The 17105-nt window shown below is 37.6% G+C and overlaps 2 protein-coding genes, 1 non-coding gene and 1 pseudogene across 4 annotated transcripts; 3 read left to right on the top strand and 1 right to left on the bottom strand.

Annotated features, from left to right (window-relative positions):
- Positions 1-1492: 1492 nt before the first annotated feature.
- FDXACB1 (ferredoxin-fold anticodon binding domain containing 1) lies at positions 1493-6545 on the bottom strand. The gene is made up of 5 exons (XM_077112971.1): positions 6037-6545; positions 5647-5803; positions 4126-4329; positions 3807-3965; positions 1493-3421 (listed from the first exon to the last, which is right to left on the bottom strand). The coding sequence occupies exons 1-5, from the start codon at positions 6206-6208 to the stop codon at positions 2233-2235; spliced, it is 1881 nt and encodes a 626-aa protein (XP_076969086.1). The 5' UTR covers positions 6209-6545; the 3' UTR covers positions 1493-2232.
- Positions 6545-10604, top strand: CFAP68 (cilia and flagella associated protein 68). Of its 2 annotated transcripts, none has more exons than XM_077112975.1 (4): positions 6545-6706; positions 9275-9505; positions 10027-10090; positions 10324-10604. In XM_077112975.1, the coding sequence occupies exons 1-4, from the start codon at positions 6665-6667 to the stop codon at positions 10497-10499; spliced, it is 513 nt and encodes a 170-aa protein (XP_076969090.1). In that variant the 5' UTR covers positions 6545-6664; the 3' UTR covers positions 10500-10604. The 2 variants fall into 2 exon arrangements, with proteins under 2 accessions (XP_076969090.1, XP_076969089.1); XM_077112974.1 differs by lacking the exon at positions 6545-6706 and adding an exon at positions 8044-8351.
- LOC143645460 (U6 spliceosomal RNA) lies at positions 8455-8561 on the top strand. The gene has a single exon (XR_013157165.1). It is a non-coding gene; the product is annotated as a U6 spliceosomal RNA (small nuclear RNA).
- A 2085-nt stretch (positions 10605-12689) lies between the features above and the next one.
- LOC143645050 (transmembrane emp24 domain-containing protein 2 pseudogene) lies at positions 12690-14964 on the top strand (annotated as a pseudogene).
- Positions 14965-17105: the final 2141 nt, after the last annotated feature.

Below are 17105 nucleotides of genomic sequence, written 5' to 3'. Positions count from 1 at the left end.
TCCTTTTAAAATTTAATAGTAATAAATAGTGAGCCATATTCCAACCCAGATGTGTCTTACTTATTGCAAAGTCCACACTGTTCCCACTAGGAAGCTCCCTAAGATTTTCATACAGGCATGTTGACGGTATCATTCCTGTTCCTGACATTCTGCCCATCCCCCCAATCATAAAGCTCTAAAACACCACCGGTAGAATTCAGTACTAGTAAGTGAAACAGTTATAGAAGGAACACTGAACTTGACAGGGTCCCAGGTTATGATTTCCTACTAAAATTTCCCAAGAATCGAAAATGGAGATTGATCCTATCATTCATTTCCCATGTACAATCTAAACTATCATGTTCATGCACCCCAGATTAGCCACATGCCATAATCTATCTCCCTTTATCTGTCATCCTTATATTTCACTCTAATGCTGGACATCCTTGCCCCCACCTAGTACTATAATAGCATCCTTATAGGACTCTTCCATCTCAAAGCCATTTTCTGCAACACTGTGCAATTAATTTTCCAAAGCACTACTCTGTTGTATCACTTTCTTAATAAAACTCATCAGATTTTTCCTAATGCTTGCCAAATAAAGTATGAACTCATTGTAGCATTCACAGCCTTTCATGAACTAGCCTTAGCCCCTTTACATTTCCACAAATGAGACTAAGTCCCTGAAAAGTGCACTAAATGCTTCCTTTTCTATTCCTCCACTCATGTATGCTGTGTGGAATGGATATCCTCCCCATCCAACAATCCTATCCTATCAGAACACTGCCTTGATTTAAGATCCACCTCAAACGCAACCTCATCCAAATACCAGGTGTTATTGGGGATGGAAGAAAAGAACAAATCACATTACCTTTAATCAACTTATAGCCTATGTGAAGAGCTACGCCAAACACATGTGCATAAGAGATCCCTTAATTCTTTACCCCATTCCCCAAACTCATGCCCATGCCAAGTTGTTCCCCCAGGGGCTCAGGTAAAAAACCTCAGGGTCCTACTCAATTTCTGACTTTTCCTCTCCCCACATCTCTCCCTACCCAGGCATACATTTAATTCATCAGCAAGTCCTTTTAAATATTACCCAATCCAGTAACTTTTCACCGTCTTGGTCCAGGCAACCATCATCTCTCTGGAATTACCATAATAACCTCCTAATTTGTCTCTTTGCTTTCAGTCTTACCTTTCCACATACTTTTCTCCAAATTCAATAATGAATAAGACAAAGACATTTCCTTCACAGAATTTACAATATAATTTCAACATGTGGAGTTGAACTACTAATCAATAAGAACATATATTAATTCATACATTAGAATACCCCATTCTGCAGAGTCCTGGGCTGAGCCTATCTCTCAGTGTTTCTTAGACATACTACAATGCAAGCCTCCAATATCTAGGAGGGAAAATTTAGAGTTAAATCACAATTGATAGAGTTAGAGTTCCATAGCTCTGAAAGTCAGCATTATTCCATATAATGCTGCAACTGTTTATACAGCAACTGTTAAAGAAGCTGAAAAAGAGATCAGACTTCAATCAGAGATAGGAATGAAGCTGATCTGGTTAGGACTAAGGTAAATCAGCATACAGGGTAAAAAAAAAAATCACAATTGAGAGATTACTGTTGAAGACTAGAGAAGGAAAAGTATGGTAACAGAAAGTAGCACAAAAAATATGGGCTTTAAGAGTCAGAAAAACCCAAATATGACAACTGAATTTGACATATTAATTCTATGACTTTAATAATAGTCAATCAAAGAATAAAAATTATGATGAAAAAATAATCATCATAATAGCAATAATATCAATACTAATTATGGATCACGGGCAACATATCCAAGCTAATAACTGTAGATCTAACTCCAGAACCACTCATAATTTGATTTAGTGAGATCATCCAATAGAGTTAAGGGGCATTGACAGTGTGGCAAATTTACTCATAGATAAATGCAAGTTCTACTGCCTCTTCAGCAACAGAACAACTGAAGTACAAGATGCTGTTTTGTTTTCTTAGACATTACTTGGGACCAAAACACTGCACAGTTCCAAAGGTTACCAGTCACATTATAGCCTGTAAGTTTAAGTGATCAAGTTGCAGGTATCTTTAGAGTCGATCAACAGTGGCTATAATCACACGTTAAAAGATTACAAAAAACACAGTCCAGAAAGGACTACTGGTTGCAAACTGATCTTTTTTTCATCCATGAAGGATCACATTACAGAAGTGAATTTACTAAACTACCGAGGTGTCACATACAGTTGTTGCTGGATCTCTTTCCTAAACTGAGATTGCATTGATGCTACTTGCTGTTGGGTGAGGGCCTTGTCACAGGTCTGGTAGGTCAATCTATAGCAGAGGCTGACTTGCTCAGTCTTTGGAAGCTGAAAACGACTAAGGAATTGTATGGCTATGACAGTGTCCTGGGACACTGCTCGGGCCACAGTGTGAAACTCTAGCTCGTCAAAATCTTTCTTCTCATCTAACCAAAAACTAATATCATGCACATAGCACGGAGGATACAGGGAATAGCTTTTAAAGGGTTCTATTTTTCCAGGGGCAAAATTTTTCAGGAAATGGTTATCAAAGGTCCATAACATTCTCCAGTCAGAGATACCCCAGACAAGCATAGCTAACAGGTCCAAGTTCACAGACACATACACAAAACATTGGTCTTTGTGTATAATGCTTGAAGCAGATGTGGTAACAGACCCAATAATCAGGTATTTGGCATCATCTGGGCCAAAATTATGTGACTTCACACAAATTGCATAATCTTTTTCAGTTGGTTGAAGGACAAATTCCACCGAACTGCTCAGCTTAGAGTCTTCCATCAATGTGTAGGTCAAGAGGTGATTGAGAATGCCCTTCAGGTGATCCAACAGTGACTGAAGACAACTGTCCTTCAGATTTTTATTAAACCCAAGAATAAATAAGGTCTCATGAAATGCTGGCATTGTGAAAGGCAAAATATGGCACTTCCTAAAGACAGGTCCACTGAGGATCTGTAGAGAGCCTGGGAGGAAGTCTGGTGCTTGAATGACTGCCTGAGCATGAACTAGGAGGGAAGGTTTAAGGCAAACCTTGGCCTGGCCATACATTCCTTCAGGAGATTCTTCCTTATCATCTCTCCCAGGACCCCTGGAAGCCTTGGAAAGGCTAAGTTCTGAAAATGACACTACAAAGTCCTCCATATCTTGTGCTGTTCCACCAGCCAGGGACTCATTATGTGAACTGTCCTCAAGACTAACCCAAAATGCAGCTGATAGAATGTCATGGTTCCAGGAAGGGAGAGCACTGGTGCGTCCCTCTGGCAGGAAAGAAAAGGAACACTTCAGCCTTTTTATAGGGAAAACTTTGCCCAATTCAGCAATCAGTTTCTCATTTAGGTGTTTGACAGGATGACATGAAGCCGCTTCCAGGAAACCCCTGTTAAAACACACACACAAATAACTTTTTTAACTTAAAAAAAAAATCAAATACATTACTAAAACAGCTAGAATGAAAAGTACAAGTAGCTGTAAAAAAAACAAATTATCCTTAAATTGATCCCAAAAGAATAAGAAAAAATCATCTACCATAAACAGAGATGCCAGATGTTTCAGAACTTTGATAGGCACCATCCCTGCAATATTACAGATAATAATCAGCTTTTAATTCTAAAGAGGCTTGAAAAGGTCTGATGAATTTTGTGGCCTCATATCACCAACATTATCAGCAATTTATATAACATTCATTCAATATATGGTTACCATTAAACCAATCAGATACAGCTTGAGATGGATACAAACATCCAGTAAAATAACCAAGTTACCTGTTTAACTTTCCTACAAGTGCTTCTGGTTCTGGAAAGAAAAAACATTGATCACCCAGTTTGATTCTGAAGATTCTGGGTTGAGAACATCTGATGGGTAAACTCTGGATGAAGATATGGTTCAAAGCACCTTCAACATAAAAGGACTTGTCTTGACTCCTGGCAAAACAGACATCAAATACAAAGTCTGTCACTATTAAATACAAGTATTTATAGAGATTGAATCAGGAAATTGGCAGGGGAAAAGTCCACTGATGAAATCTTTTTATTATTAGCGAGAGAGATGAAAGAGAAGGCTTAGACCCATGCTATCACTTACTTATATCCAGTGCACTTGTACCCTGGCACAGCCTCACACCTGAAGGGATGCACATCACTTAAAATTAGGCCCCCTTGAGCTGCCATGGCAACCACTTGCCAACTGTTGTGCCATTCTCTCCTGGGCTTGTCAGCAGGAGTCCCACCTTGTCCTCTGCACAGTGCCACATGGACTTCTCCTTCCTCCGCAAGAACATCTGCACAGCTAATGGGGAAGGGGTGTGGATGAGGGGAAATGTCAGCCATTTATCAGAAACAGGTAGAAATTATCACAGGAATAAAGCATACATAGTTTGGCTGGGAAAACACTACTTCAAACAATTAAAATCCAATTATACCTATTTGCAAAGACCTACTGGATTTTAAATATGCAAAGAAGTGGCTGGAAGTTAATTAGAATGTAAACTCAATGATCAACCCACTATCCCACTAACCAGGCCCATCATCCAACTTTGTATTTGCATTATTCATCTATAAGTCATAGAAAGGTCACTGCTTGCAAAGTTCCTATGTGATTCATTGCTTAGGCTTTTTCTCCCTGTCTTAATTTCCTAGAGCTACCACAATAAAATACCACAAACTGGATTGCTTAAAACAACAGAAATGTATTGTCTCACAGCTCTGGATGCTACAAGTTTGAAACTTGATTTCTGAGGGTCTTGTTCCCTCAGAAAGCAACCTGTAGAAGTAAATCCCTCGCCTCTTCTGGCTTCTGGTGTTTGCAGGTAATCCTTGACATTCCTTAGCTTAGTTAGTGCTGCAGCACTTCAATCTCTGTCTCAGTTGTCACAAGGCATTCTCTCTTACTTCTCTTCTCCCCTTCTTTCAAGGACACCTGTCATATAAACTTATATTAACTGCTTCCATCTGCAAGGACACTAATTTCAAAAAGGTCACAGTCCCAGGCAACAGAGGTTAGGGCTTCAGCATATCTTTTTTGGGAGACCCAATTCAACTCACAACCCTCTCCATTTAGGAAATTCTTTTCATTTCCCTACTGCCTACTGAAATGCTATTCTTAAAATACTAGCTTAAAACACTGCCTCTGTGAAAGGTTTCTTGACAAGTATTTTGGTATAACAATAGTGTAAAGCACTGTTCACAATTTTTAAGAGGTAATTACTAATTTTAATTTTACACATGAGGAAGTAAAGATTAAGTAAATGTCCCTAAAATCACTAATAAGTGGTGGGGCTGAGATTTGAATATAAGCAGTTGAGTGTGGTTCCTAAGTCCATACTCTTAGGCATTAGATAGTACTGACTCTCTTATTATTTCGTATTATCAGAAATAAATGGTCACCCTATAAAGGCCCAAGAATACACTGTTTGTACTTTTATTTAGCATTTAGGATTATATGTCTGCCTTTCCAACTAGACTGTGGGTTTCTTTGGCGCTTCATATTCTCTCTAAACCTATTACTGTAACTTTCACACATCTGCATTAGTTCCCCAATCAAAATATTTGAGTGAGGTAGCCAAATTATATATAACTTAACTTGTGGTGGCTCTCCTTTCCTCACCTCTTGAAAAACTTGGCAAGCAATTCCCTGTTCTTAGCCACTCCAGTTTTGCGTCCACAGTGCGGGAAATTAAAATAAATTCGATCAAACTTCCTGTCGGGCAGTTCAAAGGCATCTGCCAGCTGGGTGCAGTCCACACCAAAACGTAGTTCTGTACCTGGCAGGGATAGTTTGGAGGCGCGAAATAAAGACAAGAAGATGTCGTAAGACCTAAAACCAGAGAACCACCCTCCCTAACCTGAAACGTGCAAAACAGCAGACCTTCTGTAAATATCCATGGGAAAATCAAGAGCAATAGCCACGTTTTTCACATCCCCACGTGCCCACCCTTCCCACTTTGGGACGCTCCAGCAACTGGACGCGTCTACGTGAAGGGGGCGGCTTTGCTACCTCGCTCGTGCAGGCGCTTTAAGTTTTCCCGGGCGAATGGATCCCGGTCCAGGTCCTCTTGACGCTGGAGGCTGGTGGCTGTAAGACTAGCTGTGGGATCCAAGGTCTCGCTGAGAGCAGCGGCAAAGGAGAAATTCCCCTCCCCAACCAACAGGAGGCGCCGAGGGGCCATTGCCTCAATTTACTCCCCGCTGGCGTTCTCGGAGGCGCTCGTTTTTTACGTCACTTCCTTCGCGGGTCTCTGGTCTCCACCTCCCCACCCGTCACTGGCCGATGACGTACCCACAACGCCTGGTTGTCTTGAAAAGCTGGAGCGGCCAGTCTCAGGGATGGCCACGAGTGCAATAGCCAGATGCCGTCTACGCTATTCTGACCCTCTTATCCCCCACCCTCTCAGAAAGCTTAAAATGCCTTTAAGGCTGTGGACGGTCCTGTGAGACTTCGTCACACCTATATGAGGTCACAAGCAGTCACCAGCGCTGAGGGGTAGACCAAGGGCGAGGTAGCGGGGCGGGGCTGAGGCGAAGGAGAGGTTGGGCTGGGTCCTGCATGTTCCTATCACAGGTTGGGATGGGTCCTGCATGTTCCTATCTCAGAGGATTTTGTAACTGACTTCATCTCTTCCGGAATGGCTCTCTCGCACTGTGTGTGCTCTCCGAAATTTCCCCAGGTGCTTCTATCGCCTATCTTTTCTTCATTCAAGAAATATTATTGAGTGCCTATTATGTGCCAAGTCACTGTGAGCTCAGGCCATTTGAGGGGAATATAAAAATGGACAAGATTCGGCCTATGATTTCTCTGAATCTGCAGTCTGGTGGAGAATGCACACAGTATAAAGGCAATTCAGATATAGAGGGATAAGTGCTACGAATGGAGTAATTCAGGGTGCTATGGGAGTACACAAAAGGGGCCTCTTACCGAGTTTTGGGGCGAAGTGAAAATATTACCTAGATTAGGTGACTAGCTACCTGAGTTAAAAGCTAAGGGAAAAAAGTACATCTTACCTGGGTTAAGTGAAATGAAGAGGCAGAAAGAACAATATGAGAAAGCATGGTGGAGAAATAAATTTAGTTTGGCTGAAACGGTGGGAGAGTAGGTAACAAATGGGACTGGAGAGTTAAACAGGAGCCAGGTCATAAAGAGCCTTTTAAGATCCTGAATTATCCTGAGAGTAGTAGCCCACAAGTGAAAAAATTCAAATAAAAAGATAACACAACTAGATTTTCATTTTCAAAAGTCCTACTTTCCATGTGACTGTGTGATTGTGAAAACCTTGTGTCTGATGCTCCTTTTATCTACCTTGTCAACAGACGAATAGAACATATGAAATAAAAATAAATAATGGGGGAACAATGTTAAAATAAATTTAGTTTGAAATGCTAGTGATCAATGAAAGCAAGGGGTTGGGGTATGGTATGTATAATCTTTTTTTTTCTGTTTTCGTTTTATTTCTTTTTCTATTGTCTTTTTATTTCTTTTTCTGAATTGATGCAAATATTCTAAGAAATGATGAATAAGCAACTATGTGATGATATTGAGAATTACTGATTATATTTGTAGAATGGAATGATCATATGTTAATGTTGTTGTTTGTTGTTAATTTTTTTTAATTAATAAATAAATTTTTAAAATCAGGGAAACAAATCCTGCTTTCCTGTGGAGAAAGAATTGGAGAGGAACAAGGCTGATGCCAAAGAGATCAAATAGGAGTCTTCTGGCAGTATTCTAGGCCAGGGCTGACAGTGATCTAATTTAGGAACTTGACAGTGAAGCTGGCAGTAATGGACTGATTAAAAAATCAACAAAACCTAGTGACCGGATGGATGTATAGGGATTGACAGAGAAGTCAGAGTCAAATATAAACCCCAGGTTTCTGGGTTGGACAACAGTGGATGGTGATATCTGTCCTTATAATACCAGGGACAGTGTCACCTAGGTCTGTAATCTGATTACTAGACCTACTGGACTTTGTAGGACAAGCTCCTCTTTAGTCATCATGCTGTTTGGTCATCAGTGTGCATATATTCATAAAGGCAGATGGCCTGAAGGCAGTTACCTGGGATACCATCCTTTAAATAGTATTGACTTTGTCCCTGCCTATGGAAAGGCAGTTGATGGTGGCTTTCAAATCATGGCCATAGGGATTCTGGATCATCTACATTCTTTCTTTGCTGGAGATCTGGAAAGGACAGGTTTGGTGACATACCGTTTCCTTAAAGAACATGGAACAACTGAGTAAGGATATCAGTTTCTTTCCTATGAAAACTTCAAACACCTCAAGCTACTCAGCATCAAATTACTCTTCTTCATGGAAGGTATCACTTTGCTTCTAAGGCTCATCTTTTGGCCAAAAAAAAAAAAATAAAAGAGTTAAGCTTTTGATTCCTTTTTAAAAATTGAGATTAAAATGTTGATGACGTGCTTGCTTCGGCGGCACATATACTAAAATTGGAACGATACAGAGAAGATTAGCACGGCCCCTGCACGAGGATGACACGCAAATTCGTGAAGCGTTCCATATTTTTCCCCTTGTTAAAAGCCAAAAAAAAAAAAAAAAAAAAGTGTTGATCACCTGGTATGTGCAAAGCTCGATAGATTGGCCAAGTCAGAGGTTGCAATAATGAATAAGACATGGATTCTGGCCTCAAGGGTCATATAGAGTTCAGTAGAGGAGGTAGACATGTACTTGAAGAACTCTAACACAAGACAGGAAGTTCTAAATATAGTGAAAGATATGAAGATAAAGTTCTGAGTGAGATAAAAGGAAAAGTTAACTTCAGGAAAGATATGGAAGCAATAGCATTTGAGCCAGGCCTAGAAGAAAGGAAATTGTTTATTGATCCTTACTGTATTATCTAATTATTCAACTCTCGCTTTTCCCTATTCTCTAACTATAAGAATACCCTTTGTCCCTAAATCCTACTAGCTTAAAATTTCCTGAACATTTAGCTAGTTCTCTGTGTAGTACTGGGGATAACAAAAAATGTCCTACCTTCTCAAGGGGACCATTTCATCTATGCAGCCATTTTCCTACTGCTGATTAAGAGGTTAGGCCAAAGTGTTCATGAGCCTAGAGAAAAAGAAACAGAACTACAAGAATTAACTTTGGAGAGAATCCAAGATCCTTAGCAAGGTATGCTTATGTCAAGCCTGACCATGTATAGCAGAAGGTGGGAAAAGATTGCCTTTTCTGTCTCTGCTTTATGCAACTAGTTTTTCCATTCTTGCCTCTTCCTAGAGACAGTCCCTCACTTATATCCTGAGGAACCCACACTGTGGCAGCCTCATTAATGCAGATGGCCATGCTGAAGTATGGACAGATTGGAATGATATGTCCAAGTTTTTCCAGTATGGATGGAGGTGCAACACTAATGAGAATGCCTATTCAAACCGTACTTTGATAGGCAACTGGAACCAGGAAAGATATGACCTAAGGAATATTGTGCAGCCAAAACCCTTACCTTCCCAGGTAATCTTTCTCTTTTGTTTCCTTCTCTTAGCAAAATAAATGCCAATGCCCAATTTACAGATGAGAATTCATCTCTGAAATATCACTGAGGCTTCTGTTCAGTGAAGTGGTTGGGGAAGCAGTCCTCAGCTGGAACACCTAGCCTACTTTACTATCAAGATGAATATATTATTTAATTTATTATCTGTAAGGTATTGAAAGCATTGGCAGTATTCTTTTTCTCTTGTTCCCGTTTGTATTTCGTCTATTCAGCTAGAGAAACATAATGTCTTCTGACTCGGGCTAGCTGCTCCCCTGGTCCTTTCCTGCCTAGATACGTCCTATATATGACTCGAGACCTTAAATCTATCCTAAACATACAAATATAAAAAAGAAACTTAATAAGAGATGACTAATGACATATAGACCTCTAGTCCATCTAAAATATGACAGTGTCTATTAGAATTCATGTCATTGTGTCCTTTATTTCCTAATATTAGAAATATACTCCTAGATACTTAATCTGTTCATTTTTTTTCCAGTTTGGACACTACTTTGAAACAACATATGATGCAAGTTACAACAAAATGCCGATTTCAACCCATCGTAAGTGGTCTATTCTTTTTAATTCTTACATTTTCTGGACCTAAATCAGTGCCTGTAGAATAGAAGGAATTCAAAAGTATACTGGATGAATATGAATGATTGAATGAATGAATAATTTCTTTTTTCATTTGTGAAGGACTCATTTTGCCCCAGAATTGAGTTATATCTGTTACTAAAATTTCTTTTTATTAACTGATTCCACTTCTCTTTCCTTCTCTTCTCTCTTTTCCCAGGATTTAAGCGAGAGCCTCACTGGTTCCCAGGACATCAACCTGAACTGGATCCTCCTCAATATAAATGCACAGAAAAATCAATTTATATGAATAGCTACTCAAAGCCTCAAATTGGGCATCACTCTGGGTATGTGTGGGATCCTAATAATGACCAATTTCAGGATCCAGGATCCTAAGAAAGAATAAGAAGCTTCATTTCCCCAGAATAGAATATGAGGGGGCAGATCCTAAACATAACTAAGAATTCACTCTCTGAATAAATAAAGCACAAAATGCAAATATTCTTTACCCCTCTTTTTCTTTTAACCAAGATCATCAAATTTAATTGTATCTATTCTTAGTTCTTTATTAGGGGTATTCTTGGAGGGACTTAAAAAGAACAATTTCTCTCACATCTGCAACTACTCCATCATTGCCTGCTTTCCGTGAGTGGCTGAACTGCAAAATCCAGTATAACTTACATTCTGTTTGCCTAGATGCTTTCTGTATATAAGCCTGATAGCCACAATCATATAGTATACTTTGTTGTTAAATTAATGAACATCACTTCTTGAGTACTAGATTAAGAAAAATAACTTTGTTTATTAAATAGAATTTAAAGCAGACACAATAGTAAAGAGAATAGTATAATGAACTTCTGTGTACTGTTACCCAGCTTCAACAATTTATGACCATCTTATTTGTTTACTCTTATCTACTATCCTTCTTGAATTTGAAGCAGATCTCAGAAATTATTTAATCCATAAATATTTCCGTTTGTTTCTAAAAGATAAAGATTTGTAATTGTTGACTTTCTTCTAAAGATCACCAAGAAAACCTATCTTCAAAATAATCATTCAACATCAACAGAAGAGTGGCTAAACAAACTGTGGTATATACATACGATGGAATATTATGCAGCTTTAAGACAAGATAAACTTATGAACCATGTAATAACATGGATGGACCTAGAGAATATTATGCTGAGTGAATCCAGCCAAAAACTAAAGGACAAATACTGTATGGTCCCACTGATGTGAACGGACATTCGAGAATAAACTTGAAATATGTCATTGGTAACAGAGTTCAGCAGGAGTTAGAAACAGGGTAAGACAATGGGTAATTGAAGCTGAAGGGATACAGACTGTGCAACAGGACTAGATACAAAAACTCAAAAATGGACAGCACAATAATACCTAAGTGTAAAGTAATCATGTTAAAACACTGAATGAAGCTGCATCTGAGCTATAGGGTTTTTTTTGTTTTTGTTTGCTTGTTGGTTTGTTTGTTGTTGTTGTTTTTTACTATTATTACTACTTTTATTTCTTTTCTTTATATTAACATTTTATATCTTTTTCTGTTGTGTTGCTAGTTCCTCTAAACCGATGCAAATGTACTAAGAAACAATGATCATGCATCTATGTGATGATGTTAAGAATTACTGAGTGCATATGTAGAACGGTATGATTTCTAAATGTTGTGTTAATTTCTTTTTTTTTTTTCTTTCCGCTAATAAAAAAAATAAAAAATAAAAAATAAAAAAATAATAATAATAATCATTCAAAAGAGGAGTGGGATTGTTAGGGTAAGGTACCAATAGAATTTGGGGGATACGATTTCAGTTGACTTAAATTGGTCTTTCGAAGTGGGGAACTTTGAAAGGTAGGGGATTGGGAAACGTTTATAAATAGGTTTGGTGAACACAGAGAGGCATGTGTCTTAAAATATGGTTAAACTAATGAATATTACCATATTTTGTATTCTGTTTAAGAAGACAATATAATGTATGAGTATATGGGTATACCTTCTAAACCTTCATTCTTTTATGTTTCATAATAGATCTGGAATTTGTGTTGTATGTGAAGTGAGGTAGACACCAAGTTTCATCGTTTCCCATATGGCTATCTAATTGTCCCAGTATCAGTTATTGAGCAGACTATACTTTCTCTATTGCTCTTCAAGGTTATTTTTATTGTAAATCAACTGTGAATGTGTAGGTCTCCTTCAGGGCTTTCTATTAGATTCCATTGGTCTAGTTGTATACCTTGTACCAATACCTCACTATCACAATTATAACAATTTTGTAATGTCTTAATATCTAATAGCTCAAGTCCTTTCACCTTGTTTTACTTCAAGTATCTTAAGTATTTTTGACTCTTTGCATTCCATTTAAATTTTATATCAGCCTGTCAATTTCCATGAAAAGAAACTGCTAGGATATTAATTAAAACTGCACTGAATTTCTATGTCAATTTTAGGAATATTGATTTTTTTTACATTATTGAGGCTCCAAATACATAATCATGGTATATGTCTTCACTTCTTTAGCTCTTCCTTAATTTTTCTCAGTAATGTTTTATAGTGATCTGCAGAGATTTTACACCAACATGTACTTTCTTTTATTTATTCCTCAATATTGGTTAGTTTTTGATGTTACTGAAATGGTACCTTTTAAAATTTTTAAATTCTGGTGTTGCTAGTACATAAAAACTATTTGGAATGTTGACTATCCGGTAAATTTAATCATTAAACTCTATTATTAACTGTAATAATTTATCTGTAAATACTTTATATCTGCTCCATAAATACTGATATCATCTGATAGTAAGGAAAGTTTTGTTTCTACCTTTTCAATCAACCTTTCATTTAATTTTCTTCCCTGGCTTGAAACTCCAGTGCTGAATACAGTTGGTGGTTGGGGTATCTTAATGTTACTCCTTGTTCTAGTTTGCTAGCTGCCAGAATGCAATATACCAGAAACAGAATGGCTTTTAAAAAGGGGAATTTAATAAGTTGCTAGTTTACATTTCTAAGGCCGAGAAAATAATCAATTAAAACAAGTCTATAGAAATGTCCAATCAAAGGTATCCAGGGAAAGATACCTTGGTTCGAGAAGGCTGATGAAGTTCAGAGTTTCTCTCTCAAGTGAGAAGGCACATGGCAAACACAGTCAGGGCTTCTGCCTCAGCTGGAAGGGCACATGGCAAACATGGCGTCATCAGCTAGCTTTCTCTCCTGGCTTCCCATTTCATGAAGCTCCCTGGAAGGCATTTTCCTTCTTCATCTCCAAAGGTCACTGGCTCGTGGACTCTCTGCTACGTGGTGCTACAGCATTCTCTGCTCTCTCTGAATCTCCTTCATTCTCCAAAATGTTTCCTCTTTATATAGGACTCCAGAAATTTATCAAGACCCACCCAAATGGATGGAGACATGTCGTCACCTAATCCAGCTTAAAAACCACTATTGATTTAATCACATCTCCAGGGAGATGATCTGATTACAGTTTCAAACATACAGTATTGAATAGGGATTATTCTGCCTTTATGAAATGAGATTTAGATTAAAACATGGCTCTTCTAGGGGACATACATTCTTTGAAACCAACACATTCCTGTTCATAAAAGGAAACCTACCAAAAGAAAAAAAAAAGAAAGATATCAACTCCTCACAATTAATTATGATTTCTGACAACATTTTTATTTATTTATTTATTAAATATAACAACATACAAACATCAACATTCTTACCATATGATCACTCCATTCTTGATTTATACTCAATAACTCACATCATCACATAGTTGTATATTCCTCATCATGATCATTTCTTAGAACGTTTATATCAATTCAGAAAAAGAAATAAAAAGAAAACAAAAAAATTCATACGTACCATATCCTTTACCCCTCCCTTTCATTGATCACTAGCGTTTCAATCTACTAAATTTATTTTAACATTTAACATTTAATCCCCCTATTATTTATTTATTTTTAATCCATATGTTTTACTCGTCTATTGTGGCATCATTTGTTGGGACTTCTCACCCTGATGTTATATACTCCTTATTTAATCATAGTAGTACTGTTTGCCCAGAATGTTTAATCTTAATCTAATCATAAGGAAACACAAATCCAGAAAAAAATTCAGTGTCTTGGAAAAAAAAAAAAAAGAAATGCAGAAAGGCTATTCTTGATTAACAGGAACGAAAGAGGAGGCACTGGCAGCTCTGGACGCCACATTTCTGGTCTTGGCTTCAGCCCCAGCCCCACCTGACACTAGCAGGGCTGCTGGTGCTCACGGTCGGGCTTCTGGCCACAAGCTGTGGGCTGCTTTGTTAGCGTCAAGGCACATGCGGTGGAGTGTTTCTTAGAGCAGGTCACCTCAGGCACCAAGATGGGCCTCATCTTCAAGGTGGCTGAGAGTGGCTTCCTGGACATCAGCATGGAGATTACAGGGCCTGATAATAAAGGAATTTATAAGGGAAACAGAGTCCAGTAGCAAATACACACGTGCTGCTCACATGGATGGAACATGTAAGTTTGTATTACAATAGGACACCGAAAGGATGTCCACCATGACTCCAATGATAGTGATGTTCACCATTGATATTGAGGGGACTCCAAAAGAACAAGACATGGAAACAAAAGCTCACTAGAACAAGCTAGAAGAAATGACTAAGGAGCAGAGCTAGCAGCGGCAATAGCAACTGTAAAGCATAAAAAGGGGGTACACGGAAGTTCAGAGGAGAATACACAGAGCGATCAAAGATAGCACAAACAGCAGAGTGGCTCTTTGTCCTTCTTTGAAGGTTTTGGTCTAGTTGCCATGGCATTGGGACAGATCTACTATCTGAAGAGATTTGTTGAAATCCGGATTGTTGTTTAAAACCCTTTTTCTCTCAAGAAAAAAATTCCATTTACAATTGCTATCAAAAGAATAAAATATTTAGGAATAAATTTAACTGAGGATACAAAAGACCTAAACAAAGAAAACTACAAGCAATTGCCAAAAAGTCACAAAAGACCTAAATAAATGGAAGGGCATACCGTGTTCATGGGTTGGAAGATTAAATATAATTCAGATGTCAATTCTACCTAAATTGATTTAGAGATTCAATGCAATACCAATTAAAATCCCAAAAACTTACTTTGCAGAAATAGAAAAACCATTAACCAAATTTATCTGGAAGGGCAGGGGGCCCGAATAGCTAAAAAAATCCTGAGAAATAAAAATGAAGTTGGAGGTCTCACATGACCTAACTTTAAAGCGTATTACAAAGTTAAGGTGGTCAAAATAGCATGGTTCTGGTATAAAAATAGAAAATCTATATCTGAACATAGAACCTCTCATCTATGGACAATTGATCTTTGATAAGGCAGTCAAGTGAACTCACCTGGGACAGAACAATCTTTTCAATAAATGATGCTTGGAGAACTGGATATCCACATGCAAAAGAATGAAACATGATCCATATCTCACACCCTATACAAAAAATAATTCAAAATGGATCAAAGACCTAAGTATTAGATGTAAGACCATAAAACTTTTTTTGGAATTTTTTTTATTAAACATACCAACATACAAACGCAAACATCTTACCATATGATCATTCCATTGTACATATATAATCAGTAACTCACAATATCATCACATAGTTGTATATTCATCATTATGATAATTTCTTAGAACATTTGCATCAATGCAGAAAAAGAAATAAAAAGAAAATTCATACATACCATACCTCACACCCCTCCCTTTCATTGATCACTAGCATTTCAATCTACTAAATTTATTTTAACATTTGTTCCCCCTATTATTTATTTATTTTTAATCCATATGTTTTACTCATCTGTCGATAAGATAAATAAAAGGAGCATTAGACACAAGGTTTTAATGAGCACAGTCACATTGCGAAAGCTATATCATTATACAATAATCTTCAAGAAACATGGTTACTGGAACACAGCTCTACATTTTCAGGCAGTTCCCTCCAGCATCTCAATTACACCATAACTAAAAACGTGATACCTATATTATGTGTAAAAATAACCTCCAGGATAACCTCTCGGCTCTGTTTGGAATCTCTCAGCCATTGACACTTTATTTTGTAAGACCATAAAACTTTTAGATGAAACTGTAGGGAAACACCCAAAGCACGAGCATTGAAGGAAGAAATAGATCAATGGGAACTCCTCAAAATTAAACACTTTTTAAACATTTGTTCCCATATATTTTTAAATTTTTTAAATTAATTTTTAAATTTTCAAAAAAAGTTACAAGAAAGAAACACAAACATTCTTAATATATGATCATTCTGTTCTAAATATATAATCAGTAATTCACAATATTATCACATTATTGCATATTCATCCTCATGATCATTTCTTAGAACATTTGCATCAATTCAGAAAAAGAAATAAAAAGACAACAGAAGAGTAAAACGAAAACAGAAAAAAAAATTATACATACCATCCCCTCACCCCTCCCTTTTATTGAACACTAGCATTTCAATCTAAATTTATTTTAACATTTGTTCCCCCTATTATTTCTTTTTATTCCATATGTTCTACTCGTCTGTTGACAAGGTAGATAAAAGCATCAGACACAAGGTTTTCATAATCACACAGTCACTTTGTGAAAGCTATATCATTATTCAATCATCATCAAGAAACATGGCTACAGGAAAACTTCTCTACATTTTCAGGCAGTTCCCTCCAACCTCTCCATTACATTTTGAATAACAAAGTGATATCTACTCGTCAACAGACGAGTACAACATATGGAATAAAAATAAATAATAGGGGGAACAAATGTTAAAATAAATTTAGGGATTTCTGGAGAAGATGGCGGCTTAGTAAGACGCGCGGGTCTTAGTTCCTCCTCCAGAACAGCTACTAGGGGAACAGAAACGATATAGAACAGCTCCCGGAGCCACGACAGAGATCAAAAAGACAGCGTACCCCATTCTGGAATGGCTGACTGGCTGGGAGAACCCGCTCCGGTGAGATTGCTGAGGGGTGCGGGCT

The sequence above is a fragment of the Tamandua tetradactyla genome, chromosome 8, assembly GCF_023851605.1.
Source record: "Tamandua tetradactyla isolate mTamTet1 chromosome 8, mTamTet1.pri, whole genome shotgun sequence".
Lineage (NCBI taxonomy): Eukaryota > Metazoa > Chordata > Mammalia > Pilosa > Myrmecophagidae > Tamandua > Tamandua tetradactyla.
This window is presented reverse-complemented; position numbering and strand designations above follow the sequence as displayed.